This window comes from Anarhichas minor, unplaced genomic scaffold, assembly GCF_050575085.1.
Source record: "Anarhichas minor isolate MPS153535 unplaced genomic scaffold, ASM5057508v1 ptg000007l, whole genome shotgun sequence".
NCBI classification, from domain to species: domain Eukaryota; kingdom Metazoa; phylum Chordata; class Actinopteri; order Perciformes; family Anarhichadidae; genus Anarhichas; species Anarhichas minor.
This window is the reverse complement of record NW_027466453.1, coordinates 10,259,152-10,281,142: the sequence shown is the minus strand read 5'-3', so window position 1 is coordinate 10,281,142 and position 21,991 is coordinate 10,259,152. Positions and strand designations below refer to the sequence as shown.

The following is a 21,991-nucleotide window of genomic DNA, read 5'->3' as shown; positions in this document are numbered from 1 at the left end:
TATCCAAAAAACTTCAAAAGTATATATAAATATTTATATATATTTCTGTTTTTACCTCATGATAGAAGTCCTTTAATTTTTTTTCTTCTATCTTTTATTCATTTGTGGTTGCGGGCTGTTGGGAGACAGTCAGCAGGCTGTTCAATCCTTTGTTGGGGAGAGTTTCAGTCAGCACCATCAGACCTATAGCGAGCACTGTTGCTACTTCTGGCCACAGTAGCTACAAAACTCAATCGACTCATGTGCAAAAGTCCTGATTGGTTATCCATCGATCAATTTTCTGCAGTGTATCGGGGTCCACATCCTGTTAATGTCAATACGTATACTTACACATTTTTTAAAATGTTTTAATGATCTAGTTCAAAGTGAAAGACCAAAGCGCAGAACCCAACTAGGAGACAGATGAAGTTTATTGAAAGCACTCAATAAAGTACCAGTGATGATGGCAGAGGGCAGGAGGGTGAAGAGTAATGGCAGGTCCAGCTGAGCAAGGTGAACGAGGGTGAGGTTGGATGGGGAAGCAGGCTGGCAGACAGGAAGGTGGATGATACTGCAGGCACAAGGGAAAAACAGGATTAAGCACTGCAACAAACACACAGGGAGATAATACACTAAGCAGGAACACAAGGAGCAGCCGTAAACACAAGACTAACACTGTGGCCGACAGAACGATCTGACAAGGGCTGGGAGGAACGCCAGTGTTGAAATACTGCTGGGCTGATGAGTTGATGTATTCCAGGTGTGTTGCTTGGAGCAGGTACAGCTTGGCAGCAATCAGGGAGCCAGGAGAGTAAGTGGAGAAGCCACGCCGACGGCAGCGCACACACACACACACACACACACATACACACATACACACAGACAGACAGACAGAAGAGTACTAGAATTGAGTGGAGAGGGGGACACTGGAAAAAGGCATTAAATTGCATTCTATATGGTATTTTAATAAAAAGTATTTAAAACTCGTGTGTGTTTGAAAGAAGCTCCTAACTCTCCCCCACCCCATGTTTTCTCACCTGCAGCTGACCTACCTGCCTCCCCCGTGGGGAGAGTGCGAATCGAAGGCTCTTGAGTCGGGCTTCTTCCAGGTCTACAGTGTAACTGCCTGCAGGATTGACTGTGAAACACGCTACATCGTAGAGAATTGCAACTGCAGGATGGTGCACATGCCTGGTAAGCGCCACCGCTGGTCTGAGTTTAGCACAAAAAAAAGACACTTCTGGGGGTGTATTGACCATGCACAGAGTTTTAGCAAGGTTGCAGTATTTTATATGAGATTAGACTGCATTGGGAGACCTCATATGGACATCACAAGTCAATACAGGATTAGTTGTTGGCATTAAAACCTGGGATATTGTTTCTATATTCATCCAACTGTCTTTCAAGAACTCAATGTAAACACGACCATTGACTAATTCCTCCTCATTTGACCTGTTCTTAGGCGATGCTTCTTACTGCACGCCTGAGCAGTACAAAGACTGCGCCGAGCCTGCCCTTGGTAAGTCCGCATATGCACACAACCTCATGAACATGAGTTAAGACGACACACACACACACACACACGCTGTATTTTCTGGTTTACGTATCATTATTTGCCTCGGCAAAGGATTAGGATTATCTTTTTTCCCTGTTGATACAGAGCTTTAATGCTAAACCTGCTTTAAACACGAGCAACACCGCAGAGAATTTTAAGCTTGGGTCGGCTCAACTTAAGAGCAACTAAAGTATATCATCATGAATGCCAAAGCACTGTAGTAGGTAACAAGTCTACATTGGGAACGGGTGATAGCCACCGTCGTACTGTCCGTCCTCTCTGTCCGTCCTCTCTGTCCGTCATCGTTTAAAAAATAAATTTCACTGTCGAGGAATAAACACAACACAACTGGCCAAAGCACTTCCCGTATATCCTATAAATGGAGGAAAGTGTCTGTGTTCGCTACTTAACTTTCTGATTTATCAAGAGAACAGGATTCATCTCAATATTTCCCCTTGTGTGTGAAGAACTCATCAAGTCTGTAACCAACATCAGAGCAGACAATTTAATGGATGGGTGGTCGGATGGATAATGGTGACATATTTCATGCGTTGGGGTAAATTAAACAGCCCTGTAAGAGGTTTTTGGCAGCCTTTGCTCCATCCTTTCACATTTATATTAACTCTGTCAGTTTTATTTAATGTTGACTCGTCCAGCTGTTTTTAAGATACTGAACTGATTCTATTTGTTTTCAGGAAAATTCCCTAATGTCTGTTTGCAAAAGCAGTACACTCGAGAGAGAGACTCATGAAATTCAGATGAGAAGCTTTCCTTGTGATTTTTATCCAAATTAGATTCCTTGAAAAGTGTTTAAAAGTCAAGGGTTTAAAATGGTGTCTTATCTGTTTCCTATTTGATTATCGTGTTAAAGGTCACAAGGAAGGCTAGAGCCTGTCCCGGCATGCGTTGGGGTGCATTCCGGCCATGTTGCCAGCTTATTAAACTACACGAAAGCACGTATACACTTTACAGTCACACGTAAAGGGTTGGGGCACCGAAATTTGAACATAATGTATTTTCATGAAGGCAGTTCGGTTCTGTGACATTAACGCCACCTGGCCACCCAGAGACGGAGACGAGAAATCCAAGCTAAATTAGCCTGTAGACCTTCCTTTCCACCAACTTGCCGTGACTACTGTCACGTCAAATGACTACGCTGGATGCAGGAAGAACAACAGATTTTGCAGCTGCAAACTCAGCTTTCTCGGTCAACATAGCAAGCGTTGAGGAATTCCATACATTTACCTTTAAAACTGATTGGACATCCACATAAAAGGTGTGAATTTTCCCTTCAGTTAAGACTCTGTAACACTAGCAAAGCCATAACACTGCAGACCTTCTGTTCACCGGGATCTCTACTCTGACTCATTGCACGTAAACACAGCGGTTGCACAGCGGTCGTCTCTAATTCAGTAATTCAGATACAAGGCGAATGTTATAAGTCAAGTTATTAAGGATGTGACTCCAGATCTGAAAGTACATGTGCAGCTCTGTCGCTCTGTATCAGAAAATAAACAAAAAGGCTGTAAACACAGACACAGTGGGGGAACATAATCAAAGCATGATATGTCCTGATCATCTACGATACATCCTTCTAGTGTTGCCGCGATGATAGCAATAAATAATATCCGACGCTCAACTATAAATCAAAACTTATTTTTTATGTTTTGTCCGTTTCAAAGAGTTTCATTAACCTCTATTGTTTATTGTTGTGGAGGCAGAAATGAGGTCTGAAACTGATGAATGACTAGATTCCAAGTGAGAAAGTATGATTAAATAATGAAGACATTTTTTTGTAATTTGGCCGCACCGACCATTATATACTATATACTCACTCGGCAACTTAAGTGGTTGCGGTGGCAAGGCTTTATGATGAAAGAGCCCCTCTCAAGATTAATTAATTTTCTTGCATAGTCCTTAAGAGATGATGCCATGCTTTAACACATTCTCAAGTAATACCACTGTTGGTCATATTAGCTCTAATTTACATTTTAGTGAAAACATAAGTAATACACAACTGTGCTAAGTTAATTTAAAAAAAAACATAATAAGTAAAATCATCCTCAGCTGTTGGCCAGTGGGAGTTACAGCAACATCAGAAAAGCTTTCTCTCCTCCCACACCAGTCTCTCTGCTCTCTCCCACCGCCAGGGAAAATTATTTCTTTAAAACTAGAAACATAAAACCTTTCACAATCCCAACACACACACACACACGGAGAGTTTGGATCACTGAATGCAAATTAATTCTTGTTTTAAAGGCAGTGCCAATTTGCTCTACCCGTCAAAGAACATTTCACGCATCAAAGTTTGTTTGGGTTTCTCTCACTCTATAACTGTGTCACTTAAGATTTGGAGAAGGCTCTGAAAGCACTTTGTGATGGGAGACAACTTGCTTGTCTCGTCATTTGCTTTGGAGTTTATCTGAGTCTATAATCACACACGGACAGAAAACACAATTATTTCCAACTGTTGTTATAGCTTCCAAACAGTAGATGCCAAAACTGTCTAATACTAACACTAATACTATACTATAACTGAAAAAATGTATTATGGTAATTTGATCTTTTAGATTTAAATGTGTATGTGAGGGAGAAAACGAAAAAGGGGGAGTGGACAAAGGTGAAGGGCTTAGAGCAATAAATCAATGATTTGAATGCACGAGGCCTTGCTCCTGTGTATCCAATAATGTCTCATTTGAATAAAAAATAAGAGACCACAGAGAAGCTATATTGAATTTCCTCTTGCAATTACATGACTGTGTGGTCCCACCGGCTATTAGTGCGCCGTGGGGGAAAGCCGCCTGGTTCTCTGTGATCTGCTGGTCTGCCACAGAGCTGCCGCAGTGAGAAATAATCCTGATGATACTGACTTCTCCTTTTGATTCAGAGAATTAGGGGTTTTGGGATTTTTAAATCAAGAGAGAAGTTTTTTTTGTAGAGGGAAACGACTCATTTTGCAACTTCATAAATTCAGCCTGGGAAAGTGATTTATGGGGAGTGTGAGCAGCCTCGGTGCCGTAGAAGCTTTTGATGGAGCTATATTTGAAAAGCCTGTGTCGCTTAACATTACAGTCACTGTGAGATAGTTGGTGTTGGCTGTGGGCTTAACACGAAATCATCCAATGCATTTTAGTTGAGTCTTTCTCTCTCTCTCTCTCTCTCTGAGTCAAACTGCCAAAGCAGAGCCGTGAATGGAGCCTGGCATTTCTGCATCAGGACTTTGTCTCTGTCAGGGCGAAGGCTGTTTTCACGGATGCTGCTTGAGGGCGTGTTTGTGTTTGGCGCTTCATATGTTGTGACTTTGACAGTGACATTGACTTATACTGGCGTTCAGGCTTTTGTGGAGTAAACAGCCGCAAGAATTAAGGCGCAGTATGAATGGGGCCATGTGTGCAATCCGGTATTTGAATGCCAGTGTTTATAGGTACAGTATGTGTTTTCATAATCTGAAATCTGAAATCTGAAATCAACAGGGGTCAGATTTCAGATCAGGAAAAGAGGTGCAAGATACATTTTCCTGTGGCGTTGATGCTTTAAGTACAAAGCTGCAGAAGCTTCAGGTCTGTTTAGTTGAATGTTTATTTGCTCTGATAAAACATTGACGTACAGCTGGCACTAACACACTGCAAAGATGTGGCTTAGAAGTATCTGGCTGTGGTAGGTGTACCATTATAGCACAATTTAACATAATGTTATTTCCGATTAGTAAGGTTTGAAGTTCATGATTGAACTAAATTACTCAATCATTTTAGCCTGGATAAATATTTCTATGTCTGCTGCAAGTCATGATTACTTTTATCAATTTATGTTTTCAATATTTTTCCCCGAAAATGAAGCATAATTTTATCTGTAAAATTTTAGAAAATACCCAGTTCCATTTCTTCAAGTTGATTGTTTTTCCTGATATATTCAATTTCCATTATAGAAAACTCACAAATCCTCACATTTTGAGGAGCTGGAACCAGCGAACATTTGGCATTTTTCTATCTATCAATGGTTAAAATAGACGTAAATGTATTTAGAAGCGTATCGTGTATTTACAGTGACCTTAATGTATTGTTGAGTAAAATAATGTAGAATATTTTATTAGATATAGCAACTTGTGATGTTTGTCCATTTAGTATTTTGCGGCTGCATATTTTGTTTATCTTATAGTTTTAATAACATATATAGTTTTTGGTCAGAAAGCTGATTTTCTCCTGAAGTATTAGAATAATATAGAGATTGCTTGATTTGTGCAGATGACTCTCCTCTTCGTCTTTTCATTGCATTGTATCAATATACTAGTGACTAGCTCAGTCTGGCCAGAAGTTCTTCAAATACACGGTAAGACTTTGGTCTGCCAGTTGGATGTAGCATAGGGGTGGAGGCCTTAGTTAAACTGGCAAAATATGCAGCAGTCACACTGCTGACTGGATATGTTCTGCCTTTTAAAGTGGAAGTCTCAGTATATCTGAACTATATAAGGAAAAGTCTCAATTTGTGTCTAAAAGAGCATTTTTCTCATCATCCTCAACCCATCCTCCCACATCTCGTTCCATTTACCCCCCCCCCCCCCCCCCCCCCCCGTTATTACGCCTCTCCCCTTTCCATCGCCCCCTCCTGCGTAAAGCTAAACTGTCGGCAGTGGAGAGCAGTAACTGCATGTGCAGGACGCCGTGCAACATGACCCGCTACAACAAAGAGCTGTCCATGGTCAAAATCCCCAGCAAGACCTCGGCCCGTTACCTGCAGAAGAAGTTCAACAAGTCGGAGAAGTACATCACGTAAGTAGCAAGCTTAGCATCCAGAGATAACACACTTTAAATGGGAGAAAGATGCAAACTCACCACAAAGAGGATCTGAGCGTCTTTGCTGCCCACGTTGTCTCCAGTAGCACTTTTAATGACGACTTTAAAGAACTGGAATATCTGTGAAAAGCTGAGCTTCTGCAATACACATGTTCTCCTCCCACACAGTGGTTGTGTTTGCCTGTTTGCTCAGCCTTGCAGGAAATAGATGGACTGTTAATTGCCAAGTGATTGTCTGGTGGTGGATTCTTCTGGACTAATGCCCAATTTTGCCTTTTTGCAGAGACAATATCTTGGTGTTGGATGTGTTCTTTGAGGCTTTAAACTACGAGACCATCGAGCAAAAGAAAGCTTACGAGGTGGCAGGCTTGCTGGGTAAGTTTCACTCAATGTTAACTTTATTTTCCAAACCTGGATCCAGTTTACATTAGTCACAGTCATGCTACTTTTGAATATGTGTGTTAATTCGTGGGAAATGGCCCACTCTGAGTCATGGCAGAAGATCGAGATAAGCTAATTGAAAGATGTCTGATTGGACGGTCATGGTGTGTGTGACAAGCCATCAACAAAATGTCGGCACTGTGACATTAGATTTTACTGGTAGCGAGCTACATTTTTACAATTTTGTCAGTTAAGTCACAGCATCTATAAATGAAAAGTGGGAAAATAGCCTCTCCACAATCTCTGACTGAACATAACAAGGTCATTTGTTTCAGTATTGACCAAGTAATTGACAAAAGCAGTAATCTTTGGAAATCTTCTGGGAGTGAAGCAAACCCCATAGATTGACTAAAACTTGACAGGTGTTAATTAATAAACGATCATGTTTAGGAGCTGTTTCTTCAGGTTTTACGTAACCTATTCTATTTCTCTTTGTGTAACTGTGGCTGTGGCCTTCGTCCTACAGGTGATATTGGAGGCCAGATGGGTCTGTTCATTGGAGCCAGCATCCTGACCATCCTGGAGCTGTTTGACTATGCGTATGAGGTCGGTCTAAAGATGCCGTTTTCACACTTTTGTTCTCACATGAATGTTGAAACATCTAATTACGCCAACACATCACTCCTCTAAAGGGTCCCACTCGGAGCGATAAACATTGATAGCTCTCGTTTTGGGTTTTTCCGTGAAGAGCTGGAGCATCCGTTGACCATGAAAGCTGACAACAAAAGCAATGTCACTGATGCAAAAAGCAGATTTGACACAAAGAGCTAGATTTAGTTCAGAAGTGGCGTGAGATGAAGGAATGTGTGCTGGTGCTTTTCCCATTACCTTTGCTCTACTGTGTGACGCTCTCTTTAGAGCTGCTTTCAGCTGCGCAGGGTTCTGGCAAGAAATGATAGTCTTTGTCTCCCCGAGGGGTGTGGAAATACAGAGGGAAAGTCATTTTCAATTTTTATTTTAATGGCCATAATAGAGTAATGGGGATAAGAAACCCTCATGTCGCTGACATAAGCACCTCTAAAGCTACTTTTAACAGTTTGCATGCTCAAATGATTGTAATAGTGTAGTGTGTTGCCATATGCCACCAAATTACTATTAATTTATTTTTTCTGCTTTGAAGTCAAATGTTCCTAACTGTTATAGAAGCTCTCGTCTTGTAATTATTAAGTCATGCTTTTCTGACTTATATTTCCCAATCTGCAGGTGGTGAAAGACAGACTACTGGATTTACTGAGCAGAGAGGAGGAGGAGGAGAGTCATGGAGAGGATGTGGTGAGAGTGGCCTTTAACCCCTCCCTTGTCAATTCTCCTTACAGAGTGCAATTTCATGCACTCTGACCATGCATATCAAACCTTGCCCTGTCGTTACCCCTCCACACAAGCACGGAGAAAGAGCGCCCTAGGAAATCTAAAACTGTGTTCAGACCGACGGTAGCATGCCAATTTAATGCCCCCCAAAAAAAAGTCTAACATGCAGGAAGTTACTGTATCATATTAAAGCATATTATAAAGTGCTCCAGTACAGAACTCGATGGTAAAAGTCACATCTTTTGAATACATCGGGTTAACTTACTGTCCTGTTCACAACCAATCTATTGTGACTGGGTTGTGCTGGCATGATGCCGGCTAGTTAGCATGTTAGTGGCTAGCTCTCCAGCCAAAGCAGCAGCTCAACAAGTAGTCACCTGCTCACCAGAAACACCTATTTCACAAGGATGCCCAAATTAATACTGCTTTGCCACTCTCTAGTCTGAACGAGCACTAAGACTCTTTCAATCTTTTTTTCCCCAGAGTTCCTGTGACCCGGTGGCAAACCACTCGGAGTCCATCAGCCACACTGTGACAGTCCCCCTGCAGACAACGCTGGGCACCTTGGAGGAGATTGCCTGCTGAGGCCCTCCACCCTTGTCCCTCAGAGCCACACACACCCAGAGGCTGCCTCCACTTGGTGGCGCCACATCCTCTGTTAGGGCATCCTGCAGGTCCCTAACAGGGGAGGGGAGGACAAAAACAGGGACTGGCCTAAGGACAGTGTTGCACTCTGTCAAACCGCCCTGTCTGAGGCACTAATGGGGATTAAGGAGCTGTCAGCCGGACTTATCGGGCCTCTCTGTCAGCCTGCACTGTACTGTGGTGGGAGGGTGGCCTCCATTGTGCCAGACCAGTGCAGTGGGATCCGTGTCTCCATATACACAGAAAATCAGAGACTAGGTGGGATGAAGGGGGATCACCCCCTGTGCAGCATATGTAACAAACACATTAATATGTCGCTCACTGCCAAATGAACTGTACAAACTTGGTTTTGAACATGCATGCGTCAATCTATCTTGCTCTCTTTGCTGATGCATATGCTGGACTGCAGTGTTGCTTTACTGTACATGTGTGCCGTTTGTCTCTCTCTATCTGCAGGAAAGGCCTGTGACGAAGGCCCAGGTGAGATATCAAACTTCGAATGTACAGATTGAACCTATGGTTGTTTAAAATCATAGTTCAGATGAGACCATACCCTCGGAAATCTATTCTAAACAGCAATTTATTATTTATTATTTAACTGTCTTGGAGGGGAAGGTGGTTGGTGATGTAAGACTATTACTGAGGGAAGAAAACAAAACAAATTTGATCACTGAAAATAGTGAAATCTGAATATTTTGCAGTCTGCATTTTGCATATTCTTTTCACCCGTCAGATTCAGTTTAGTCAGTTTACTAAAAGGCATGTTTGCTATGTGACTCCAGGGGTGTTAAGCCGTTCCCTACAGACATCTCTAAAGGGATGTCATACTCCTACTGTCAATTTATATGAATAAATTGCTTCTAGCTGCTGCACCTCAACCCAGCACACGTCTAAGAGGTAGAATCTGAATTTATTTGCTTGCCAGACAGCCATGTACAAAACACCGCTACAAATGAATATGCCCAGACTGTTGTCAAACCATTATTTCATTAAGAGAATGTTATTTCAGACAGCTGAAAGGTGGCATTATTTTTTGTTTCACCAAAAAAAAAAAAAGATCTTATAAATGATGACAAAGCACCATGAGGAAGGTTTAGCTGGGATGTGTTTTTGGGATACGGGGTGATGTGGTGTAAATGTGTTTTTGTTTCGGGTACCACGCAGACCTGAATCGTATTTAATCTAAAATAAATCCAGTAGAACATTCACTCCAGGTGCAGAAGTGACTTCATATTTGTCACTTTTTTTTTTTCATAATGTTACTCTTTAGGTGAGAATGTTATGCAACGGGCAGTAGCATTTAGAGGGAAGTTGAATGTCATGCTTACCACGAAGGACACATTTTTGTATGAGCACCAGGCTTCCTTTCCAATACAGGTCTCTCTGAACCTTCAGTGTCCTCGGAAAGTTACATAATACGGCTTCACACCAAAAGCTTGTGTGAGATCAAGTGAAAGATTTAGTGCATACGAGTCCATGGTCATCCTAGCTTGGTCTCTGTCATCATGGTAATGTACATTACAGGTAGGAATGAATTCAAGTGCTTTGTGAGACTATTTGAATTATGATTTCCCATCTGTGGCTCAACCTGCTGTCTGTGTGTACTATTTTATGTTGTGGCTTCAGACGGACACAATCTCCAGCCGACCTGCAGGCGTGCGAGACTTAACGTGTCTCTCGTCTCTTCATGGTAACGACACTGGCTGATTCTTGGCTCTACTTTGGCTTCAATTGTTATCGCAGGACAGCGTTTTCTCATTTTGTGATGCCGCATACAGTGTGTGTTTTTAATGTGAAACAATTCAATTAAAAAGTTGTTTTGCAGTGATGGCGTCATGTTGTGACAAGGCTGAGCAAGGCGTGGCGATATTTTCTAATTCACACTAAACACAAATACAGGTGAATTAAATTAATTGAATTAAATAAATTTTGCTAGTATTTTGTCTAACTAAAACCTCATGAAGGTGCTCGATTAAAAAGTCAAATGATTAACAAAGTTATTATACTGTTTGGATTCTCCAGGAGGACACTCAAACAGGAAAAATGTAAACGTCATGATGATCCTACAGGAAAAGTCAGGGGATCTCCAGCAGGATTTGTCGTTTGGGGACCATGAATGTATGTACAAAATGTCATAATAATCCATCCAATAGTTGTTGAGATATTTCAGTCTGGACCAAATGGTTGGACAGACAGACAGAGCAGGATTACCTCCCTAGAGCCATGCCGCTAGCCTGGCAAAATAGAAATAAATAAAAGTGAGATGGGAGATATGAATAAGCTGATATTAAATAAAACTGAATAAACAGAAAAATGAAATGGCATAAGTGCAGTGAGAGGTATGAATAGCCACAAATGTATTCTAACAAAATGCATTGGTAAACTGAAGAGTTTTAAGCCTAAATGTAGACGAACCAAGAGTCTGAGTGCTTGTGTAGCCCAGTCTTCCTCTGTTAAAGTGTCATTTCATGGGAGGTTGGGAGTGTGACCTGTGAACTGACGCAGGGACATTCTCAACTAGAGAATGACAACCCCTGCAAAAAAACAACTGGAGAATAGCAAGCCAAGCTGGATCAAATGTAGCTTGGCAAGGTGCAATTTCCCTCTGACATCCGTGCTACATGCACTTAATATTGGCTGAAGTATTCCCCCATTAAGCCTCAAATGATTACAGCAGCTTGGACAATGTAGGGGGGCACGCCACAGCAGCGGAAAAATCAGCTTGAAACCTGATTTAGCATGCTGGTCAGGTTTTGTTAAGCTTTGCTTCTTTTAAGGGAATCCAGCAGCAGCAGTGGGCACTGAAACTCAGAGCGCTATTTCTATCCTTCCTCCTTGGCTACACATTTGTTTCATTAATTCACCTCTATATATATATAGATAGATATCTATATATATATAGATATATATATTCACAAGTACTGAAAAGAGCATTGTAGAAACAATAAGATCAAATACTGCTATGTGTTTAAAGTGTTTCATGCATTCTTTTTGTATGCTAAAGCAAGAAGAGAAACAGGAGCTAGGGTGTATAACTAATGTCAAAGTCCAGCAAGTACTAAAAGAGTTTATGCAACAAAATCTATCAGGATTCCCTTATAATTATATGTTCTAAGTTATTGTGTTAAAAGCAGGAGAGTGCACACATAGTGGTTCAGCATTAGTGTTTGTAACCTTTTACTTTATTGACAAACATATTTGTTGAAGACTTTCAAAGGTTTTGCTCCTCTAGAATCTTTATGGGTTCATTAACATAAAATAAGCCTTTTGTTTTGTACGTCTCGTTAGAAATGGTAGACCTCCGCTTTAGTCTTAAAAAAGGTTAGGTTTTTGGTTAGTAATTTATGCTTTTGGGGAGATGAAAAACTACATCTGGCACAGCATGGCCCTCAAATAAAGGGGAGATGGGTTCATCTCTTCCTTTGTTGCTGTCTGATCAAGAAGATAAAGAGGTGGTGTGTGTCAAGTTTAAAAGATTCAGCCTTGAAGCTAAATGCTAAAGAAGCCAAAAACCTCTTTGCGTGTTACTCCCCTGTGCTTACCATAGCAACAAAAGTCTGTCAACACGCATTTGATCATTGCAATGTGTATTAATATATTAAATGCTTCATAAAAACTGCCAAAATGTCACGTCATAATGTAAAAACAGTGCAAACTATAGGCTGCAACTAATTTTTGTGTACGGAAATTAGTTGAAATTACTTGAATTGATTACCGAAATAGTCCATTGATGTTTTGTCCATCGACTAACTCATTTCAGCTGAAGTGCAAATTGTTAAACAAAGTATTTACATGAATATAACGCTACTTAAATATGAGCGCAACTGAATTTTCTTTGTTAACGAGGTTATTGTTTCAGATCAGGATATTTGTTTGTTGGCATTTTAACTAAAAAAAACAGTTGAACAGATTGAAATGAAATGACTAGTTTTGGGGCAGTCGGGCAAAGAAGCACATCCATTATTTACTGATTTCTTTGATTCAAAGTTCACGTGTCAATCGGTTACATTCCTTCCTGCCTGAACAGATCGTTTGCCAAATTCTTGTAAATACAGCATATTTGACAAACTACTCAACACAACTCTGGGACAAGTTACATGACAGCTGCACGTTATCTACTCCAAGCCATCCTGACAAATTGTGTTTGCCATTTTACATCTACAGTGGTGCTACAGCAACATGATACAACTCACAGAACAGAACATCAAGCTGTTAATCAGGCATCATATGCTTGTAACTCTTGAGTCATGTCAGAGAGAGAAACACAGTAAGAACATTAAAGATAATTGGAGTTTGAACAAAGAGAAATTTGTACATTGAGAGTAAGACAGTCGCTGGAGAGCTGAACGAAGAAAATACAGATCATGTGAGGTAGAAAGACTTAATCAGCAGCTTCATTTCATCGTTTTGACAGTTGACAATGTAGATTTTCCATTTATTTCTCCATCCTGCAATACAGTCCTACAGGAGCTATTTCCAACATGATCTCTGGAAAACCTTCACCTCAGTTAATGCAGTTAACCTTGATGTCTATTATTTATGTCCATGCAAATATGATGTCACAAAAGCAAAATTGGCGACATAATTGAATTCCTCACTCCAAACAGACACCAAAGGTGCAGAGCTGTTGACTTAATCTTACTGAATGTGATCTGTGTTAGCACTGACAGAGTATATTACTAAATTCAATTAGAAAATAGTTTGCTCCTCTAGTGAATAGGTGCCTTTTAAAATATTCAAGCATATATACTGTATATATATGAAATAACGGAGGATCAGAAATGATGTTGCTGCATGGTCTTGTCACGTATGCGCTCACTGACTATTACCTGGGGCTGAATCTTATTTAATTACCTGTTGGCTGTGTTTATTGCTGAGTTGATCGCTGATTTGATTAACCCAGGTGTTCTCTTCTTGTGCCCCTAACGAGCTCCTGGGAAATCAGTGGCATTAGTAATAGTTAACTGGGCTAATAATCCATTTGGCCAATGAAACGACACCTGACCGATGTTCGTGCGTCAACGAGCCTGAGATTCTTTCGAACAGTTTTCGGAGAATCTCTGTGTGCCATGATAATAACTGAAACAACACTGCAAACTACATGCCTACATACCTCTCAAATCGTCATGGCCTGATGAGCTGAAGCCCCATGAAGATTCCCTTAAAGATTTCAAATTGACTCTGTCGACATGATTCCTCAGACTGACTGGACAAAATGTCGTTATCCAACGATGAAATTCTTGCTGTAACTGAACCAGTGGTGAAACAAGTACTGATGAACAAATACATAAGCAGCATTTACTGTTAAAGCTGGTTGAGGCGTAGATTTAACTACTTTATGTACAGTTAGCGAGTTTGGGCCACTGGTTCCAATCCTTGGTCCGGGCACTCTCCTCAGGGTTACAGGACAAACCTCAGAGGTTGTGAGATGATTAATCAGGGTACAAAATAAATAAGAGTCAATAGACTTCATCCTTTTATGGTCAATGAATGTCTGTGCCAAATGTCTTGGCAGTCTGTATAAAAGGCTAGTTGTTGAGATATATATATATATACTATAAATACCGAATTGTTACCAAGAAAGAATGTGTGTGTCTGTTATTTGACATACACGATCAGGATGAAAAACGATTTGAAATGTTTCCCTGAAAAATATCTTCCTTACATCAAAACCTTAATAAAAGAAGAAAGACCAAACACATCTTGTATCTACTTATGCCGCAGCAAAGTTGCAGAACTTGCACATTATTAGACGTAGTAGACAGAAGTTATTTGAAACTACAAGATACACAAAACTTAATCATTCTTGCCAGTGCTAACAAAAAGCATGTGTGAAAATTTAAATTTTGATTAAAATTTAAATTAGACGAATGAATAATAAACAGAATCGCAAATCCCAAAAACAATCCCAGTCCCGATGGATGAGCAGATGCGTGTTATTGTGTGTGTGCTTGCTCTTCAGTAAAGTGTTTTGTGATGGATAACGGTGCCTGCGAGGGGAGATCCGGGCCAAAGCAATGAAACCAAGGCCACGAGGGAAACCTTTAGAGAGGAGCCTCCACTATTGCAGTCATTTGTTCTCTGGATCATCCATCACTAAGAAAATCTACTTGGTGCAAGTTACATTATGACAACAATGAATCTGGGGAGATTACTGTGTTGCCTTGATGCTGTACAGTACCTAAGAGGCAACAAGATTAGATTTGATTGGCTGATAGTGGAGGAGCGGACCGTGTCTGTGTGTTAGCATAACCAGACGTTGAGTTCTGATTCAATAACAAGTGGTCTTTATCTGTATCACTCCTGACAAATGTGTAGCTTTTTATTTCATCTCATATCTCACAGCGCAAAAGTGAGTAAACAAAGTGGAGTGTGACATGGCTCTCAGTGCCTGGAGGCAATTAGAATAAGAATGTTAACATTATCATAACAAAACTATTTTTGGGGTGAAAACATCTTTAACATCATCTCCTAAAATATCGGCTCCAAAACTGGGCATCCTAATGTTCTGCTTGTGCCATCTAGTGGTGCTGTAGTAGCTCACACAATCCTCCGCTGTCTCCTCTATAGCTCCGACAGGGAATGTGACAGGGTAGTACGGTGATTAAAAAGAAATGTCTTTCCTGTAACAACCACTAAACTTCATCTGAAGTGTGTCCCAGATTGATTTTCGGTTGTTGTGTATGGAGAAAATGATGAATTTATAATATATATTGTAAACGTTTCACTATAATGATGTTTAATGACATCTGGCAGAAGCTCTTGTGGTTTTCACAAAAGCCCTTGAGTACCTGAAACGATGTACTCTGCAGCCTACTAATCAACTCATTGGCAACACCGGCCTTCGTTAGCTTCAGATCACAAAGAAGAAACCTACACAAAGGAAGCAGATGGATAATGACTTGATTCATGATATATTATCACTGTTTGCAGCCAAGAAATCAAATCAAGGTCAACATTTGTCAGATGTTAAAAGAGATTATTTCCTTTACTCTTAAGAACTCTGAACTCTGATGCTTAAGCTGAGAAACACTTTCATTTCTGGGTGATTTTCATCTCGACCCCATAATTCAAACAGGAAATTGAGAGAGAAGTCCAGTCTTTAATCTTAAAGGTCATCCTATTCAACTATCATAAAAAGTCTTCAGATGAGAGCTGATACATTCCACTGTATCTTTTACCCGTGTCCTAAAGCTGAATTACATCCAGTCTGACTCATTCAGGGGCTGCTGTGCCAAACACTATATACCAGTAATTGAATTCGGATTCAATTATAACTCAATATATCATCATCATTATTGCTGCCTCCAAGGCCCAAATGAGTTCAAAGGCTTACCTCAGAGGTTCATGTTAATCTTTTTTTATTATTCATCTACTATCCATGCCTCAGAACACACACTATCACTACTTTAGGCTCTCTATTAATTAAAAAATGTTGACGTCTTAAATCACTATTTGATTGCCTTCTGCCCTCACTTAATCAGGTTTAAAATGTTAGATCTTCTAAAAGGCCTCATTGTGAGCAGACAGAGAGAATCCAAAGCCTATCTGAAACTTAGAAAATGCCATTAATCATCAAGTTCAAATAAACACACAACCTATTACAGGTATTTGCAGGGTTCTACTCTGTGCTTTAACTATTAGTTTTGGCCACAAGGTCAAGTATATTTACGGTTATCATGATTAGCTATAGAGACATAACTGTTTCTTTACATGTTTATTTCTGCTGTAAAGTTGGAAATCTTAAAATGCCAGTCTATGGCAAGGGGCTCACTTTTAGAATAAGCCTTAAGTGGCCATTTTTATAAACTGCAGTTTCTGGCTCTTCTGTGTTGGCTTAATTTTTCAGCCTCAGAGTTTGATGCTTCAGTATGTTGAAAACAAATCATTAAAGAGTATGTCTGAAAATCAGAAAAAAAGTAATTATATAGTATGTTATTAAAGAGTCATAGCACAGTACAGCGAAAAAAAGTAATACATATCATGAAATAGTATGAAAATGTCATAAAATGTCAGTACAGTATGTCATAAATATCTCAAAAAAGGTTGGATTATAGTATTTCTAAAAAAAATACGTCTTACAAAAGTCATGGTACAGTATGTCGAAAAAAGTTCAAGTATAGTATGTCAAAACAAGTCATAGCAAGTCGAAAACGTCATGAATAAGTCATAGTATGAAATGTCGAAAAAAAGTCAAAAACAGTCATAGTATAGCATGTCGAAAGAAGTCAAAAACAGTCATAGTATAGCATGTCGAAAGAAGTCAAAAACAGTCATAGTATAGCATGTCAAAAGAAGTCAAAAACAGTCATAGTATAGCATGTCAAAAGAAGTCAAAAACAGTCATAGTATAGCATGTCGAAAGAAGTCAAAAACAGTCATAGTATAGCATGTCAAAAGAAGTCAAAAACAGTCATAGTATAGCATGTCGAAAAAAGTCAATAAGTCATAGCATAGCATGTCGAAAACAGTCATAAAAGTCATTCAATCACGAGAGACTTCATTCGAATTTCACAATAATTTATTACACATTGTACAACTTTGAATAGTGCAACATCTTTTGCGATTGGACTCCATCCTGAAGGAAGACAATCGAGGGCCGGTGATGCTGAGGTCAGGTAAGACATAATCCCACTGGAGTGCAGCCACTGGTCCTGGTGTTAATGAAGGAAGTTTCTGCAGTTATAAACGGCATAGTATAGCATGTCGAAAAAAGTCAAAAACGGTCATAGTATAGCATGTCGAAAAAAGTCAAAAACAGTCATAGTATAGCATGTCGAAAAAAGTCAAAAACAGTCATAGTATAGCATGTCGAAAAAAGTCAAAAACGGTCATAGTATAGCATGTCGAAAAAAGTCAAAAAGTCATAGCATAGCGTATCGAAAACAGTCATAAAAGTCATTCAATCACGAGAGACTTCATTCGAATTTCACAATAATTTATTACACATTGTACAACTTTGAATAGTGCAACATCTTTTGCGATTGGACTCCATCCTGAAGGAAGACAATCGAGGGCCGGTGATGCTGAGGTCAGGTAAAACATAATCCCACTGGAGTGCAGCCACTGGTCCTGGTGTTGATGAAGGAAGTTTCTGCAGTTATAAACGGCATAGTATAGCATGTCGAAAAAAGTCAAAAACAGTCATAGTATAGCATGTCGAAAAAAGTCAAAAACAGTCATAGTATAGCATGTCGAAAAAAGTCAAAAACAGTCATAGTATAGCATGTCGAAAAAAGTCAAAAACAGTCATAGTATAACATGTCGAAAAAACAGTCATAGTATAGCATGTTGTAAAAAGTCAAAAACGGTCATAGCATAGCATGTCAAAAAAGAAGTCATAGTATAGCATGTCGAAAAAACAGTCATAGTATAGCATGTCGAAAAAACAGTCATAGTATAGCATGTCAAAAAAAGTCAAAAACAGTCATAGTATAGCATGTTGTAAAAAGTCAAAAACGGTCATAGCATAGCATGTCAAAAAAGAAGTCATAGTATAGCATGTCGAAAAAACAGTCATAGCATAGCGTATCGAAAACAGTCATAAAAGTCATTCAATCAGGAGAGACTTCATTCAAATTTCACAATAATTTATTACACATTGTACAAATTTTAATAGTGCAACATCTTTTGCGATTGGACTCCATCCTGAAGGAAGACAATCGAGGGCCGGTGATGCTGAGGTCAGGTAAGACATAATCCCACTGGAGTGCAGCCACTGGTCCTGGTGTTGATGAAGGGAGTTTCTGCAGTTATAAACGGCATAGTATAGCATGTCGAAAAAAGTCAAAAACGGTCATAGTACAGCATGTCGAAAAAAGTTAAAAACGGTCATAGTACAGCATGTCGAAAAAAGTTAAAAACGGTCATAGTACAGCATGTCGAAAAAAGTCAAAAACGGTCATAGTACAGCATGTCGAAAAAAGTTAAAAACGGTCATAGTATAGCATGTCGAAAAAAGTCAAAAACGGTCATAGTATAGCATGTCGAAAAAAGTCAAAAACGGTCATAGTACAGCATGTCGAAAAAAGTTAAAAACGGTCATAGTACAGCATGTCGAAAAAAGTCAAAAACGGTCATAGTACAGCATGTCGAAAAAAGTCAAAAACGGTCATAGTACAGCATGTCGAAAAAAGTTAAAAACGGTCATAGTACAGCATGTCGAAAAAAGTCAAAAACGGTCATAGTATAGCATGTCGAAAAAAGTCAATAAGTCATAGCATAGCATGTCGAAAACAGTCATAAAAGTCATTCAATCAGGAGAGACTTCATTCGAATTTCACAATAATTTATTACACATTGTACAACTTTGAATAGTGCAACATCTTTTGCGATTGGACTCCATCCTGAAGGAAGACAATCGAGGGCCGGTGATGCTGAGGTCAGGTAAAACATAATCCCACTGGAGTGCAGCCACTGGTCCTGGTGTTAATGAAGGAAGTTTCTGCAGTTATAAACGGCATAGTATAGCATGTCGAAAAAAGTCAAAAACGGTCATAGTATAGCATGTCGAAAAAAGTCAAAAACAGTCATAGTATAGCATGTCGAAAAAAGTCAAAAACAGTCATAGTATAACATGTCGAAAAAACAGTCATAGTATAGCATGTCAAAAAAGAAGTCATAGTATAGCATGTCGAAAAAAGTCAAAATCGGTCATAGTATAGCATGTCGATGCCTAACCCTAACCCTAACCCTAACCACCTGCTAAATACCAGCATTGTCATTGTGTGCATGTATGCATTTAGGTCATAATGATTGTCAGTGGATGTGTGTGCAGCCTCTGCACACCTTCACACTAACATAGTTCCATTTTCTCAGCGACGCAGCTTCACTAATTAGAATGAGTCTTACCCAGTTTAATTGGCTCTGTCAGCAGCAGTCTTAGGAGGTAATTACATATGAGAGAGAGAAAGAGAGCTCACGATAAACCCTCACAAAACCTGCCCTCCAAAGGAAGAATAATGGGCTTCCTATCTTTTTTCAATTACAGAAACTGAATGCAGGCAGTAATGAAGAATTACTGCAGTCCAAATAGGTGTTTATTACAGGAAAGTCTGAAAAAGGCAATATGTTTTCAGAATTATTTTTAATCGCATCTATATACAGGGAGTGTGTTGTCATGTGTATTATCTTTTTATAATAACGAATATATTAAGATGTATATCAAAGAAAATGTGTGATCCAGGCAGTACTGTGCATTTCAAAACAAAGGATTAAAATCTTCTGTGATGCCTCTTTTGAGGTCTTTTGATACTAGACACCTGACACTAATGATAAGGTGGTGCAAACACAGAACAGATTATTATTGATCACATTTTTACATATTGGTTTGCTAGTCATAAAAACTACTTCAGTTATTGTGGTGAAGAGTATGGCACTTATGTGTAAAAAGGTACTTTTCATTTTATGGTACGTCATACTACTTCTATATTTAATAAATAATTTTACTTTTTGTGAGCTATAGTTATTTAAAGATTTATGCAAAATATCTTATAAATCAGGGCTGCAACTAACAGTTTTTATATAATAATTATTCTGACAATCATTTTATCATCTTAATTAATTTGTTAATTGTTTGGTCAATTAAATATCTCAAAATTGTTAAAGTATCTATTCACAGAAATGTAAATCAGAGGAAAGCATCATCTCCTTTCATTGAACCAGATCATATTTGGCAGTTCTGCATCGAATATACAAATATAGAATTATTCAGATCGTATCTTTAAGTAGATGTATAATACCATACAGTAAAAGCGTAAAGCAAAAACTTAAGATCAAACATTTGACTCAACTAGTTTTTATTATGGCACTTTGTACAGGTCACATTACAAACTCAACATTCTGGGTTCATACAGAACATGAAGAGATCCATATTTAAAATGCATGTTTAAAAGGGATTTGGAAGCCGCGTCATTTTAACCACACACACAACAAAATGTTAGTGTAGAAGTGGTAATTTATCCAAACTTAAAAATTTGAACTTAATTTTGTTTAAGTCTATCTTAATATGATACTAGAATGCCAATATTGGTCTCTGTAATAATTTCTCATGTGTGTGAAAAGACTATAAGACATTCAGTTTACCAACAGAAGAAGAAATCTTTGCAATTGAAAAGCTGTAACCAGGGAATGTTTTTTGCTTGATAAATAAATACAAATTTTACTCAATCACAACATATTAGCTGATAGTTGACGACTTATTTTCTCTAATTTTCTTTCAATTCTAATTTGAAATCTGTGGATATTACGTCTCCCACCTCCACATCGTTTCTAACAATAAAGCAAAACCCTGATTATCAAAGAAAACATCTCGTACCCGCCTCTTTTTCTGTAGTCAAAAATATGGATATGTGCAAGGAAACTGTACGAAACCCATTCCTGTACATGAAGGAGCATCTCAGGTTGTTGTATTTGGACACACACTGAAACATCCATCCACGCATACTTTGTGCACGGCATTATTCTACATACAAACAGATGTGGGTTCCCAAGGATCGAAGGTAAACAGGTTGCATCGAAGTGCTACGAGATCTTTCGTTGGCACATGAGGAGTTAACATTTACAATATTTACATCTGAGATTAAATGATCAGTTTTCATGCGTTTCCTAAAAACAGTTTTGTAGAAAATAAAATTCTCACATTCCATTTGGATAACGTTTAGTTTCTGTCCATATGTGGAAATTAGATTTTGCAAAAACAGTTTCAAATGGCATTCACTTAACTTTATATATCAATTTCTCCTGTTCAGCTGAATGTATGATTCGTTCTAAAATTGAACTGGATGCATGAGCAGTACGAATTAACAGGAAGCATTCTGATATTGGATTTGAGTTGAATAAAACTGTAAACCTAAAAAAAAAAAAAATGGTACTAAAAGGTACTCCAACAAGAGTCGCAATAAAGCTGACTGACAGCAACCCTCTGACTGGGATCACAAACCTTCCACACTCATTAACGATGCAGCTTGAAAGAGTGATAGTGTGAGAAATAAAACACTTCTTTAACTACAAACTTTCATCTATCCCTTGTTTTTTAAGTCAATAAATAAATCAAACCAAACCTGAATAAATATGACTTGAAGCATCAGTAAGACTAATTTCTGGGCTCCAGACAATGAGGTATTCCTCTGACACCATCCTCTCCCATTGATGTCTTAGTTCATGGCTGTCTTACCAGCTCTGGGGGAGAAGGGGGGGGGGGGGGTATGGACCGGTGCAGGGTTTGGGTGGGTTGGCGGTGACGTTCTTCTGGAAGATGCAGGGGGGGGTAAGT

At 39.1% G+C, this 21,991-nt stretch overlaps 1 protein-coding gene across 2 annotated transcripts in view; it reads left to right on the top strand.

Annotated features, from left to right (window-relative positions):
* asic2 (acid-sensing (proton-gated) ion channel 2) overlaps positions 1–8,658 on the top strand; it is a 274,492-nt gene extending 265,834 nt beyond the window's left edge. For both annotated transcript variants that reach the window (XM_076085733.1, XM_076085732.1), the window contains exons 4-10: positions 1,023–1,173; positions 1,442–1,498; positions 6,147–6,300; positions 6,608–6,699; positions 7,232–7,311; positions 7,969–8,037; positions 8,557–8,658. In XM_076085733.1, the coding sequence (XP_075941848.1) occupies positions 1,023–1,173; positions 1,442–1,498; positions 6,147–6,300; positions 6,608–6,699; positions 7,232–7,311; positions 7,969–8,037; positions 8,557–8,658 (705 nt within the window). The remainder of the gene's footprint in view (positions 1–1,022; positions 1,174–1,441; positions 1,499–6,146; positions 6,301–6,607; positions 6,700–7,231; positions 7,312–7,968; positions 8,038–8,556) is intronic.
* The last annotated feature ends 13,333 nt before the right edge of the window (positions 8,659–21,991 follow it).